General features: G+C 42.4%; 1 protein-coding gene across 1 annotated transcript in view; it reads right to left on the bottom strand.

Annotated features, from left to right (window-relative positions):
* The window catches only part of LOC134530169 (murinoglobulin-1-like), a 95,604-nt gene that overhangs the window by 34,378 nt on the left and 46,948 nt on the right, over positions 1 to 14,278 (bottom strand). Inside the window, exons 11-17 of the mRNA XM_063364806.1 lie at positions 13,012 to 13,261; positions 10,518 to 10,624; positions 8,869 to 8,947; positions 5,824 to 5,877; positions 3,619 to 3,793; positions 951 to 1,179; positions 191 to 396 (exon numbers count right to left, since the gene is read on the bottom strand). Of these exons, the coding sequence (XP_063220876.1) occupies positions 191 to 396; positions 951 to 1,179; positions 3,619 to 3,793; positions 5,824 to 5,877; positions 8,869 to 8,947; positions 10,518 to 10,624; positions 13,012 to 13,261 (1,100 nt within the window). The remainder of the gene's footprint in view (positions 1 to 190; positions 397 to 950; positions 1,180 to 3,618; positions 3,794 to 5,823; positions 5,878 to 8,868; positions 8,948 to 10,517; positions 10,625 to 13,011; positions 13,262 to 14,278) is intronic.

The raw sequence follows: 14,278 nt of genomic DNA, 5'->3' as shown, positions 1-14,278 counted from the left end.
ACAACAATTTTGTTTACCGAATGGTATATTTAATTCAAGTCTGCAAAAAAAAAAATTAAAAGGATGAAGTTGCAGTTGCAAAAAATGGCAAATCAGCAACAACCTGTACGTCATCACGACTGCAGCGAGCCGCCACTGCGGGAGCCCGAGGCTGTGTCCTCAACTGCACTACGTCCCGAGGAACACTTGCCTGGCCAGCGGCAGTGCGTCCGGGCCGCAGGCGCCGTCGTAGCCCGGCTCCACCTCCGCGGAGACGGTGACGTCCACCCTGCCCAGCCCGCCCAGCCTCACCGCGAAGGAGACCACCCAGCTGGCCCCTTCTTGCACGCACGACACCGCCGACCCCTGCCCCACCACCAAGGACACCCCTGCCGACTGCTCCAGGCTCACCCTCACCTGGAAACACACGCATCCGCGGCTGTGCGTCATCTGGCAAGTTATGTATTGGAAAGCGTGAGGGTTAAGTTATAAGTGATGAAGCACTGTAAAAGTAGTAGCAAATATCTACAGTTAATGAGTATTGAACAACTTTCAATCAAGGTGTTTATTTTTAAGCAAATAAATAAAGTTTAAATGTTCATCCCTGTGTGCTAGTGAAAACAGGGACACAAAGAACTCTTTGGTTTTCTTCCGCCAACATTTCCGTACCTCCTGTTGGTGGTGTTATCTATCGAGGAGGACTAAATCAAGGGGGTGAAGAAAGGGATTAGGGGAGCCTGCCAGCTGTCACCTGGCAATTTCCAAATTTCCGAACATTTACTTTCATGTGTCACACAGGGTGCTGACGTCAACGTACATAAATCAGCAGACATCGTGGTGTTAACTGTGTGCGTGGGTGTGAAGAAGATGGCACTGGCAGAGATACTGGTATTTTGTTTGAATAGACATGGGAAGAACGGTAAGAAACTCTACATCAGCCAGATAAAGAGCGCCGTGCAGAGCGAGCTTACCGGCAGACTGTGAGGCAAGTAGTTGAACAGCGACACCTTCAGCTGGAATACTTCCGTCCTCTTGACGGAGAAGGGGGCGGTGAAGTCCAGGAAGAAGGGCTGGAAGGCGTGGACTGTGGTCGGAGCGGACACCCCGAGGCCGGTGTGCGGGGAAATGCAGAAGGTGCTGGCCACCCAGTCCGTGACGGTGTGCGGCAACTGCCTCTGCAGCACGGCACTGCCTTCCGACCTGCGGACAGCGAGGACGACGTCAAACACGCTAGTCGCCGGTGCTGGGCTGGAGCCAGGCACTGTCCTCGGCTCTGGCCAACAGATGGCACAGCTATGTCCAATAACAAGGAATTTTTTTAAACTGATGATACTAGTATTATGTTATCTTTGAAAGATTTGTGCAATGGGAGTGCATGACTTGATGTAGGCTTTTGGACAGACACCATTGCTATGCATAGCAATGGTGTTATGTCCAAAAGCCTACATCAAGTCACTAATATTATGGCCATGAAAGTTTAAACTTCTTTTCTCTACAAAAAATTATTTTTATGTAGGTGTATCCAATGTAAAAAATTACAACATTTGGGTATTTAAGTAATAAAATGAAATACATAGGTACAGTAATTCAAACATTTATGCCAAAAGTATTATTGTTGAGGCACCTGCTGTTTCGTTATTTTTTACTCTTTTGACTGCATTGGTGTATGACTGTCCGGAGTAAATATGTAAGGCATTTGATGAGATGTGCTCTGCACAATTATGAAAGTACACATGAACAATAATTGCCAGCACTTCGTGTGATTTTGTAAGGCATAATAATGACATCTGGACTGTGTCTTTGCTGAATTACTCATATTTTATACCATGGAAATATTACCGTCTACATGCATATTGTACATTATAGGTACAGTAACATGGTGGGAAACTGGAAAGGCAACAAAACTTAACTTCAACTTCATCAATACAGCACTGTCACAAGAAAACCGTATTGCTGTACATTATAAAGCCATTTCAACACATGCATTATGAAAAATGAGCTTATGAAAAATATTTTCACTGGTTAACACTTTATTAAAAGTATACTCTTTGGGTTGTGGTCACAGAAATCAGTCACGTTAGATTTTTTTAAAGTTAGTAGAAGAATTTCAATATATAAATATATCAATTCCACTGTTTCACGTGATTTACATGTACACTAGAGTCCCGTTATAGCGAGGTGTTATGGTTCCGGGTTTGATCCTCGCTATAACCGAATTGGACAAATTTTGGCCCCCAAAAAATAAAAATTAACCGAAAATAGCATAAAAATTGTGTTTAAACCTGTATAATTGGAAAATAACAGATTATATTAACGAAATATTAATTTCTGTGAGCAGATGTGTGAATTCTCTTTAAAACGATACCCCATAAGTACGGATGCGATCACCGATTGCGTCAAAATAACCAGAATACCCTATCAAGCCACGTAAGTATAGCATCTCAGCCCGCGGCCGACGCAGCATTGTCCTGCTATCTATTGCCGACGCGGGCTGTCTGCTGGCGGCCATGTTGGTTCGGGATGTTCCTAACAGGTGGTGCTAGTGTAGCGCGACGATTTAATTCCTTACAAAAAAGCAGGAGTGCGGCTGCGGCAACGCACGTACGCCTCAAACGTAATAGTCGCTGGAAAACTATACTTTTTTCATTTAAAGAAACCTGTCAACTTTTTTAGAAAATAAATTTGGGATTAAACTCAAACCATCACCACCTCTTTCTCGGACAGATACCCCAACAACTGACCGAAACAAAAGTTACAAGAAAACTGCCCTAGCGATTCGGAAATAAATACGGTAGTGCCGACTAGAGGTGTAAAAGTAACGAAAAAATGCGTAACTGTATGTATTTGTTACTATAACAATTAGTACTCGTTACTATCGTTACGTTACTCGTTACTTCTGATACCGCATAACATGCTATGTTATGTTGCAGCAACGAATCCAGTCGTATTGCGTACGCGTACAGTATGACGTCGCGTAAATAATAATAAATAGAATATAAACAATTAACAATATTTGATAATTAATAGTTTTTGTTAACCAAGAAACAATTAAATTTCATTAGAGCGGCTTTTCGATATTATCTCTTTTAAGATAACCAAAAAAAACGTGAAAATACGCGATTATAAAAACAAAAACATACATATTTCAAATTTGTAAAAAATACTTTCTTACGTTGTTTCTGTTCCAATCTCAAACTTTGTCTACACACGGCACAGATAACTAACGGAAGTTTGATGAAAGAAAGAAAGGATGGGATTCTATTTTTAAGCCACGCACTTAGGTGGCGACTGCACGGCTGAAGAATGTGATGCGTCAACGGCAAGATGTCTAGTGGCGAGCGAGAGGGGTGGAGATAAAGCAGACAAATAACAAAAGCGCGCTACAAGCGATCACGCCGTAAATTCCTCAAAAATACCTCGTTATAGCCGTGTTCTCGCTATTACCGTGCTCGCTATAACGAGATTCTACTGTAGGTAAAAGTCAGTAGGCCATGACGGTGGAAGGAAACTCAAAGCAGCAGTGTTCTTAAGCCGGTATTCTACAAACGTTTGCTTGAACAAGCAACAGTTTTAGCTGCTCTTTTATCCACAGCTTGCTTAACTAGTCTGGCGTCCAGAGCCAGACCACAAAAAGCTCACCCAACGTGCACCAGCTCCCAAAGCCACGTCTCGGGGAAGAACGTCCTGACTTCCACCTGGGACTGATGGGCTGCGTCCATGGGGACTGTGGTTCTTACGGAGTTTCCGTACGTCAGTGGGTACGCTGGTGGCGACATGGCGTTCATCGGGTTTGAGCTCAGAGGGACCTTGTCAGCTGCGACAAGCAACAGATCAGATCATTAACTCCAACTAGGAAACCCTTGACATAGAACTCAAACATGTTCAAACTACTCCTTAGGTAATTTCAGTTTGGTGCAACAAATTGACGTTCCTAAGGGTCGCCAGGATAGTTAGTATTATTACCATCTTCGGTCGACTCTCTATAGCACCAATATGTGGAAGTAATAAATGTGAAATGACCCGCGTGGGTGAAAGACTCAAATTGCCCCAACCCAACGCATCCAATCACAGGGCCTGGTCCATTCTTTGCATCAAGCATGCCGCTTACTGTTACAGAAAGAAGTTTACTAGCGGGCTCTTAAAGGCATCCCACAGGCCTCCACTACTGTGTCGTCGAACACGTGGTCGTTCAAAAGTTATACTGAGTTTACTGGCAAGATTGGTCTTATTTAGTCGCACATGTCATACATTATAAAGTTACATTACATAATCATAAAAAAAAAAAAAAAAAAAAAAAAAAAAACCGCAGTGATGGAATACTTTGTGATCCAGTCCAGGGCACCACTGTCAGCGGTCATCAATCAAGTTAAAAAATCTGTAATGGGAAATAAATGATTGGTAAATCAGTCTAACACTGAAGTAGGCCACGAGGAAAAATTAAAAGGATTATAATTGCTAATAGATAAGTAAAAGACAAGTTAAAGTCCTCAAGGTGCGATAAGCGATCTATCTTAGGTGACAATCTGAAGAGTCCAGGGCAGGTGCAGAGACATTGGCTTCATCCGGCCACCCAACTATATAACCGTTTGATTGATCAAAACCCTGCCGAGTCCTTAACAAAATATTCCCTTTAATAAAATCCCTAAAATAAAGCAGAAGCCTATTTACAGTAATACTATTTAGTTATGACGTCGACCGGGGCTACGCCCTCCCTAAGCCCAATGTGCCTCACGTCTCACCCGACCCCTCCCCTCCCATCTTCTACCGGTTTCGAACCTCCCACCATCAGGAACCAGTGTGTGTGTGTGCGGGTGTTTGTCCACCCTGCAAGAGGCGCATTTATTGAGCCTGTGCCACACAACCCTAACATAATTACTATTTAAATAATTAATTGTCATTCTTTATCTTTTCTTTTACTGTTCCCTACAGTGTTTATGTTAACAGGCTATACATAAGGACTGAGCAGCGCCATGCGCGGCAGGTTTCAGAACTACCCAACGCGGGTAGACTATTTTTTGAACTTAAGTAGAAATTAGTGACTTTTTTATGTTATGCTAATTCAGGGAAAATATGTTTAAAAGAGCTGTAAGGGCTTTGCTTCGCTACTTAGTTCCTCCACGTCATTGTCATTTGCCTAACGGTGAATCCGAAGCTTCCTGCGGCCATGACACCTTGACCACCGCCCAGTCTCTCTCCATCGCCACCCGGAGCAGGACGCAGCGACCACGTGAGATTCCTTCCCGTCCTCCGGCATGTGGGGACACATGGAAACCACTCTGGTTTCTTCTTGTGAGTGAAGGAGCGTGCCCGCCGCTGAGAGCGGGTGGTTAGGCTAGATTTGAGTGGTTAGGGGGTTGCGAGCCTCGTTGCACTTGGGGTATGTCACGACCCTGAGAGTGGATCTCCGGGACCACGTGCCCTTAAACCACGTGGTGGCGCCCATATTTAGTCAATGCTCACACACCATGTGACTCTTTCAACCCCAGTGCGATAGCGGTTATTTAATTTAAAGGTTTGTAAAAGATAATTCGGAACGGGTGCGTTTAGAGACACACGTGCATAGCACGGTTTTGTTCTAATTGTTCCAAGTGCTGAAAGAGAAACACATCCACTTGGGGAGGTAAATGAAAACTGACAATAGTAAATTATAATTATGAAAACATGGCACTGGCTTTTCATAATAAATATGGAACACAGTCACACATACGTTGGCGGGAGGTTTAAGCATTGCAGGGTGCAATGGAAGGGTAATTATTTTTTGAAGCTATCATCGAGCTCATAAGAGGGGCATATACCCTTTTCGACATCAAGATACAAATGAAAGAAGAATCATTGCATACTTACCTATGTCCATCCCAGGAAGGAATCCCATTGAACGATCCACACCCGGCAGAAAACCTGCAAAACAACTGCCTCTTAATGGTACCTACTAAAAAATTTAAAAAAATGAAAAACTGATTTTTATTTACTACTAGTCAAGTTTATTACGGTAATTACATAAAAATGTATACCAAAACGGCGGTACCTCAAATAACAACATTATAATCTTTTTTTTGTGAAATGAGGTAGTTTTTCACCTTTCACAGGATTCACCAACGGTAACGTCTATTAATACACATTTCTCTGCTTTTCCTTATTGGTTGTGTTGTACAGGAAAGAAACAATGTGAAAGTACTGGCTTGGACTTCTTTATGAAGTTTGTAGGGTGCAAAAACTTTTAAAAGAAAATCATTAGAAACGGGAGGCCTTCAAGGCATCAAAACAATGGAAAATGACATTCTATATCATAGTAAAGTGGCGGCCATACAGTTAGCAGGCCATTAAAATTTGGAGAATTGCCTTACCTTGCTGGTAAATTTGCCAAGTAATTTCTTATAATATATATTATTTTCTGACTAATTATTCTCAGGGTAGTTTCATAAATGCTAATGATAAAATTCCAATGAAATCGCATCACTATATGAAACAATACACCTGTTCTTAATTTGCTGCTATAGGTTTCTTATTCTCAGGAAATGTCAAGACTACCCATGATCAAAATCGTTACTGTGGCCATGTCTGCAGTTACCAAATTAAAGACAACAAAATATAGTGTCCGCTATAACAAATGTCCATTAAACAAGTGAACGTTAATCAAGGTCTTACTGTACAACAAAGTAATTTTTTAATTTCTTATTATTCAGTATTCTCTGCTCTACACATTTGGGGGCTCATTTTTTCAGTCAACGTCTTTAGGAGTCAAAAACAATTAATAATTCATAACAAATACTTAAAAATTTAACAAAATGTTCGCAAATAAGAATACATTGAAATTTTTATCAGAGAATACTTAAAAATAAAAAAATTAATAATTACTCATTTTTATTTACTTCTGCTACTAAGAGCCCAAATTGTTTTATGTAAATTAATTATAAAAGTTTAGATAGTAGATATATCAAGAACTCAATACTACATATTTTATGATTTTATTATAATTGTATGATAAGTAAAACAAGAGTAAAATTTTCTGTAAGGGTAAAAATTTGTACTATGATAGCACAATACAACAAAAATAGTCATATTTTAAAGCCGATAATTTGGAAGGGGTGAGATGGCTGGCGCTTTCTTTGCTGCGTCTCACCCTCCTTTTTTTTATAGGTGTGGAAGAAAAAAATAGGCAGAAAATTTTTTTGAAAACAGTTGTATCATCCTTCAATAACAATTATGTCTGCAAGAATTATTCATTTGTCAGCAGTGCAACAACTGTAAAACTTAAAACAATGTTTTTATAGTAAATTGTTGTGTCCTATATTTGACCTCGGCCTCCTCTCTCTGCAACCAACATGGCCGCTTCACAAGGAAAGCTGTATCCCAACAGACTTCTCTACACCAGCCATGGGATATAGGCTACGAGTGGTGCCGCAAACATAACATAGATGGCAGCACGCATCCTTTTGAACGTTTATAGCAGTGCATATGGATTTATTAAGGACTATATAATATAACATGTGTGTCAGTGCTATATATGTTATAAGTAAATAATATCCTAGTGTGTGAATTCCTGGGGAGGACACAGGATGGCCTGTTTTTCTGTATTGGGGAAAGATATGTCGCTCTGTCAGTGATCATTGTAGGGAGGAGATCTATATAAGCTCGGTACAAATTGTGCCTAGCAGAGCTCCTCTCCAAGTAATTGGCAAATATAACTTGGTGAAATTGGATACAGAGGAAAAGTTATTTAATCTATCTCTTGCTCTCAGCTCCCTTCCTCCCTCTGGAGCGGCCTTCAGGTGCTCGCTCTAGAAGCTCTTTCCTTCCTCCCTCTGGAGCGGCCTTCGGGTGCTCGCTCTAGATTCTCCTCCCTCCTTCCTCTGGAGCGGCCCTCGGGTGCTCGCTCTAGACTCTCCTCCCTCTTTCCTCTGGAGCGGCCTTCGGGTGCTCGCTCTAGATTCTCCTCCCTCCTTCCTCTGGAGCGGCCCTCGGGTGCTCGCTCTAGACTCTCCTCCCTCTTTCCTCTGGAGCGGCCTTCGGGTGCTCGCTCTAGACTCTCCTTCCTCTGGAGCGGCCTTCGGGTGCTCGCTCTAGATTCTCCTCCCTCCTTCCTCTGGAGCGGCCCTCGGGTGCTCGCTCTAGACTCTCCTCCCTCTTTCCTCTGGAGCGGCCTTCGGGTGCTCGCTCTAGATTCTCCTCCCTCCTTCCTCTGGAGCGGCCCTCGGGTGCTCGCTCTAGACTCTCCTCCCTCTTTCCTCTGGAGCGGCCTTCGGGTGCTCGCTCTAGACTCTCCTCCCTCTTTCCTCTGGAGCGGCCCTCGGGTGCTCGCTCTAGAATCTCCTCCCTCCTTCCTCTGCAGCGGCCTTCGGGTGCTCGCTCTAGAACTCCCACCCCTCCCCCCTCTTCGCCCCTCTCGACCTGTTTCTGCACTACCCTCCCCTCCTCCTGCCCAGCAAGAGGGCTGGCAAGAAACACCCTAAGGGGAACAAGGTGTGTGGCCAAGAACATCAGGGATACTACTCTGGACCTGTGGACGCCGCGGCATCCAGCCCAGAATACAGCCTCTCCAGCACCAGCCCCGGTACCGGGACACGTCAAATTACTTGGTGAAATGTAACAGCCAAACACAGTGTTTTTACTGTACGTAACAAAACATAGTTATCAATCAATATCAATCCATCGATAAACTGAAACCCTGATACATCGATATGTGGGGAAAATTTTTGCCAATCCCTAGCATTCTAGCCTCTCTTCAAATAGTGATGTTAAGTTTGCAGGTCTGTATTCACGGTGCGCAGAATCTCCGCGACTGAAGTGAGGGTTGGAGGGAGTTAGGCCCATCCTCCCACTAAGCAGGCTGTATTGTACACGGAACTGTGAAGCATATCTGAGATACGAGGTGGGTTTCCAGGAAAATACCATAATACTTGTCAAAGGGCTTGGCGAAGCACGGCCGAGTCTCCAGCGTCAGGTCACTCAGCACCACAGCGCCAAAGTCCTGCAACAGAATACACCTGCATTACAGACAGAAGCAGCCACTCAAAACCAGAGTGTTAAAGCTGGCTATCCTGTAATCAAGAGACTCTTCTTGTTTGTCTTGTGATCATGTAGCGGTTATGGTAATAAACAACGGCCACGAGATTGTGTTGTGTTTTGAAACAATCCAGGTTTTTTATAACTCTGTAATTGTAACACAGAGCAGCAGCAACTCTATGTCAGAAGAAAATGGCATATATAAAAACAAGAACTGAAGGTATCCTAAACTATGAAACCCATTTTTTTAAACAGCTAATGATTAATTACTCATAAAATGAGTCACTGTAATTTTTTATGTATATGTTACATTGTAACAAGTAATTACTATTAAAAACATTGTTTTGAGTGTTTCCAATTGCCAAATACATAAATATTTTTCAAAGGTACTGAACACAAAAAACTTGCAAAAATTTAATTTTGCTTTGAGGCAGGACTTAATATGACTATGCACAAAACCATAAGCCTAAAGCCAAATGGACATTATTGACAATGTCCAGGGGCTGCATACGCCCCTCCTGTGAGTCTGATGTGCTCCTCCATCACCCTCTATCTGTCCACCAGACCTCCCTGCATCGATGTGCACGTAAAGTGCGCACAACCTTCATCCGAGAGTGTTAGAGTCAGTACCTCGAACCCATTCTGCATTATTACTTATTTGTAACCTTTTTATTTTTTTATTCCCCAAGCGCTGTGTTATCAGCATCTAAAGACATAACTTTTATTTCATAAATCTGTCTCCAGAAGGAATCTGAAGTTCTGAACACACCCCGGAGAAATAAGTTATCCTCATACTTTTTATAATATTAAATACAGTTCATATAAAGTTTTAGTACTGCCTAATATTATGTCCTAATTTTTGTCTTCTGCATTTAATGTTTGCGGAAAAGTTTTTAAATAACCCAACGATTTTTGTGCCTTGGAGTGGGGACGCCATCCAGCGCCCTCAGTGGCAGTTTTCGCTCCTGTCAACCATCACCACCTTTTTGCCTGCACAGTAAACTGTTTTTTATCAGTGAACTTATTATTTCTTTGTAACACTTATATTAAATGCCATGGAATGTGCAATAAAAGATATAAAACTTAAATTGTGTATTTCTCTTCAACCACATGGGAGTGTGTGAAGGCCCAGAGTCATGCAAGATGCCACAAGAGCCCACGCTCACGCCGTGGGTGAACATGATTATTTGCATGAGGCACTGCTATCAGGGGCATGTCTCGTTTTACCCCACTTGAGCTACATCGTACCCTGAGCGGAGAGTGCCAGCTGGGTTTGATACTATATTACTACTGCTTTTAAATATTATCTGCATTAATAAAGCATACATTAAATAATATTAACAAACTGATGAAGTATCATTCCTAAAATAAATGCAATATTCTGAGTTTAAAACATCTGAATTTGACAGCTCTGGTGTCTAATAGTAAGCCAATGATAGCCTCACGTGAAGAGACAAGAACGAGCCTGTGTCGTATCTTCAGTCTATGGCTGCGTGGCCTGGCGAGGAACGCCGCTCCACACCACGTTGACTCACTTCGAAAGCCTGCAGCGAGTCTGCGTATGTGGAGGTGGGGAAGCCGACCAGCGACCGGCGACGACGACGAAGGTCCCAGTCCGGGGGCTCGAGCTCCTCCTCTGCCTCTGCAACACGCAGTCCTCCATCGTTTCCTGACCACTCGTCCCAGCAACACCAGCAGCTACCAGCTCAATGCTTGCTTAAAGTGGTTGGGATCACTAGAGCTTTACGGGCAAGACAACCTTTACAGGATGAACTGCTCTTGAAATGAGAGATTCCAGGGATGACCATTATTATCAATGAGTTCAGATGTGGTAATGCTGCCAAATTATGACGTGATAAAATTAATTTTATGTAAATTAAATATCTTTTGCATTGCAGAAAACCCACAGTAGCAGTATATCATGTTAGTTGTGGCACATTTGTAGCTGTCCTGAATGTACTCATCCTGAGAAACACTCAGATATTTCACATGGTTAATTACTTACTTCCGTGAGCAAGACAAGGGTGAGGAATGTTCTCCCCCAGAGTGTGTTAAGGCTTGGACACATGTAGTATACCAGGGGTGCCCACAAGGGGGGGGTAACGATGCAGACTGCGTCATTAAAATTTCAGGGGGGGGGGGGGAGGTTAAAAGACGATAAAAATGTATATATTATTTACATAATTATAGCTTCTAATGTGAAAATACTTTTCTGGTGCTTTGATAATTGAAAGGGATTTTGTAAATCAAATTGGCAACCCCGCACTTTCCTCAACAAAATCAGTTTGGCATCTGTCGGTTCAGGATAAAATATTACCTGATATGACCAAAATTATTATTAGAAAATCAGTTTCAATTAATGCAAAATGTGATAAAATATAATACTAAAAAAGTATAATATTATAAAATAATTGAGTAAATCATCGAGAAAATGGCATTAAAAAATTCGGGGGGGCGGGGGGGGGGCATCATTAGGTTAGGGGGGGGGGGGTGAGTCATAATGTTTAGGGGGGGTGGGCACCTCTGAGTATACACAGAGATAAGGGTATAGGGGGATACCCTCCTCGAAAACACTAACAATCCATAACTCTCACCAACAAATAGAAAGAATTTGAGAGCAAACAGTGGGAAAAGTGGTTCTCTCTCTCCCACACCACCACCCAAAATGAAATTCTGCGTATCCTCCTTTTGGACTCATAGAAATCTAGCTCAAGAACCATAAGAGAGTTCCAAGGAAACAGATAAGAGTTTCGTCACCTTTAAGGACATACAGGGATCACTGCAACCTAATCACCCAGAGGCCACAGAAAAAGCTACGTAGAGCCTTATCAAAACTGCCAATTGGATTCTTACTATGATAACCAGAACTTTCGACTACATGATACAAATTTCAGAGGCACTTACAGACGCCATACAGGAGATCATCCGATTATCTATCAATCCATTATGATTAAAATTTCAATTAATCACAATATTGATTGATCTGTCTTTAATTTTATACCCAAGAGCACTTCAAAAATAAATTTATTTAAGTGAAAGAGTAACTCTACATTACTAAATTTAAACAGCATTTGAAAATGAGTGCCAATCTCTAATAAGGGATGAAGGATCTTAGAACCAAGAATTAAACGAATATTAATAGCAAGTGAGTTTCCTTATTAATTAAAAACATCATGAAGGCACAATAAATATCCCATAACCTCAGTGCGAACATGTACACAAAATATAATGTTACACAATTGAGACTTTTTTTTTTTTTTTTTTAAAAAAAAGAGCATGTTTATCTCAGTATACGTGATAGAAGTGAAATATCTTTGGCAATTCAAACGACGACTTGTAATTGATCTCTTTTTATTTCTTTGTTGTCAGAAACGTTTCAATACAATGTTTTATGAAAACATTACATTAAAATTTGGCCTTGAAATTGTAATTGAAATTTCACTCTCATCGCATCCAAAAAGTTTCCCTTCAAAAATTTTTTGCTGCACAACTAAAAAAAAATACTCAAATAACACTGTTTAACAATACTGATTTACACAAGTAACTAAAATATGTACTTGAAAGAACGCTATTTTCTTGAGAACGTGGTCCGTGGTGCGGTGCACAACAATAAGCTCAAACCCCGTTGTGTTGCCCTCTGCCCAAATACTCCCCTACTAGATGCAAGCATGTCTGGTGGCGTCAGGCGCAGGCGGGTCCCTATTGCCGCGACCCGCCTATCCCTGCAGCATGGCGGGGTTCAACCTGAGCCGCACGCCACCACGTGGAGCCCACTCAAAGCAAGTTCTCCGCACCATCCACAACCTATTCTCCGTCCTTTTCGCATCAGAAACGTTTCAATAAAATTTCGGCATTGAGATTTTACTCCCTTCGCACCCACAGAAGTTTCACTTGAAAAATTTTTACTTCTGTGTATAGGTACAGCATACATACAGGACAAATTCAATGCATTTCACCCTACTTTTTGTTAAAATGTAGTTTATTCTCTACCAGTACTGCAAGAAAACATATTCAGTGAGGCCACACTACCTTGCTCCTGCTTCTTGCTGCAGTACTCGAATTCATCCACCTGGCGTGGCCGATCACCACGCTCCACATGGAAGCGATCAAGCTGCTGGAACACCAGCCTGGAGTCCAGGCGGTCAGGGCCGGTGCTGGTCACATAGCCGGTGCTGTCGTCAACCGCCGTGACGGCGCACAGCGAAGCAGGCGAGGCTGTTACCCGCACAAGAACCTCCTCCCCGGGGAGAGCTCGTTGCTTCAGAAACTCTGCTTTCACCTGCATGTAGGCAGCATTGTCATTAGCCTACTCACTGAAGTGATATTTTGCACTCATCACTGCACTCACTAGCAAAGCCTCCACCACACTTCAGGGCTACGGGTTCTAAATAAAGATATGCTAGATGGCCCTCAGGTAATATCACTTAAGAACCCGTAAGATTGGACAGTTTTCATGTAACCGTGTGTAAATAAATTTCTGATCTGTATTGCGAAAGAATAAAGCCTCCCGAACAGATGAACTATAAACTGTGCTCGTGATTCGTTGCCCAGCTGTCAGTCAGCCTTGTTGCTTGGAAACATCACTGAGACTCAATCTTCAACCACCTGCTGGAACTAACTGCACTTCAAGACAGCTATGACTTCCAGCTGCAAGAGCCGCGCCACTGATTCAACCGAGGCCAACGTCCATTTAGAGACACTTCATGCTTACTGATTCCTGCCTTTTTAAGGGTGCACAATCATAAAATGTAAAAAAAAATTGCTCTTCACCGTCTGATTACAGATGTATCCCCTCCGTCTGCTTAGACACCTTTGCAGCATTGTACAGCGCGACTAAAAGAAACCTACAAGATCATAGCATGCAGTTCTGCATCCCGTTTCATTTTCCCGTAACTTTGATGGGGCTAACCCCCCTCCCCCTTCACCGCTGGAGCTACGCCTGTCTTGTAGCGAGGTAGCCACTGAGACCACGATGTCAGCCACTCGTCACTCTCTTTCTTAGGAAGAAAGTTTCCAAGCTGAGGGTCAAGCGTCAGATGAGGAATCATGTGGTCTAAGACCTAAGATGATGTTAGTTAAATAATTATTCGAAAATAAATATATAAAATGTTTAGTAGTAAGTTTGTGTAAGTTTAGTTAATATTTGGTCCCACATTCAAACCCATTACTACATTTCTACCAACCCCACTTGAGTCTATCCTCTCTCCACTTTATGGTAATCTCCCCAATATGCCCAGCTATTTCAAAGGTTCTCCTTGAGATTTACATAGCCAGTTTCTATTAATTTATCAACATA

The sequence above is a fragment of the Bacillus rossius genome, chromosome 3 (genome assembly GCF_032445375.1).
Source record: "Bacillus rossius redtenbacheri isolate Brsri chromosome 3, Brsri_v3, whole genome shotgun sequence".
In the NCBI taxonomy this organism is placed as follows: domain Eukaryota; kingdom Metazoa; phylum Arthropoda; class Insecta; order Phasmatodea; family Bacillidae; genus Bacillus; species Bacillus rossius.
Note: the sequence above shows the minus strand (reverse complement) of the source record. Positions and strands in the feature narration are given on the sequence as shown.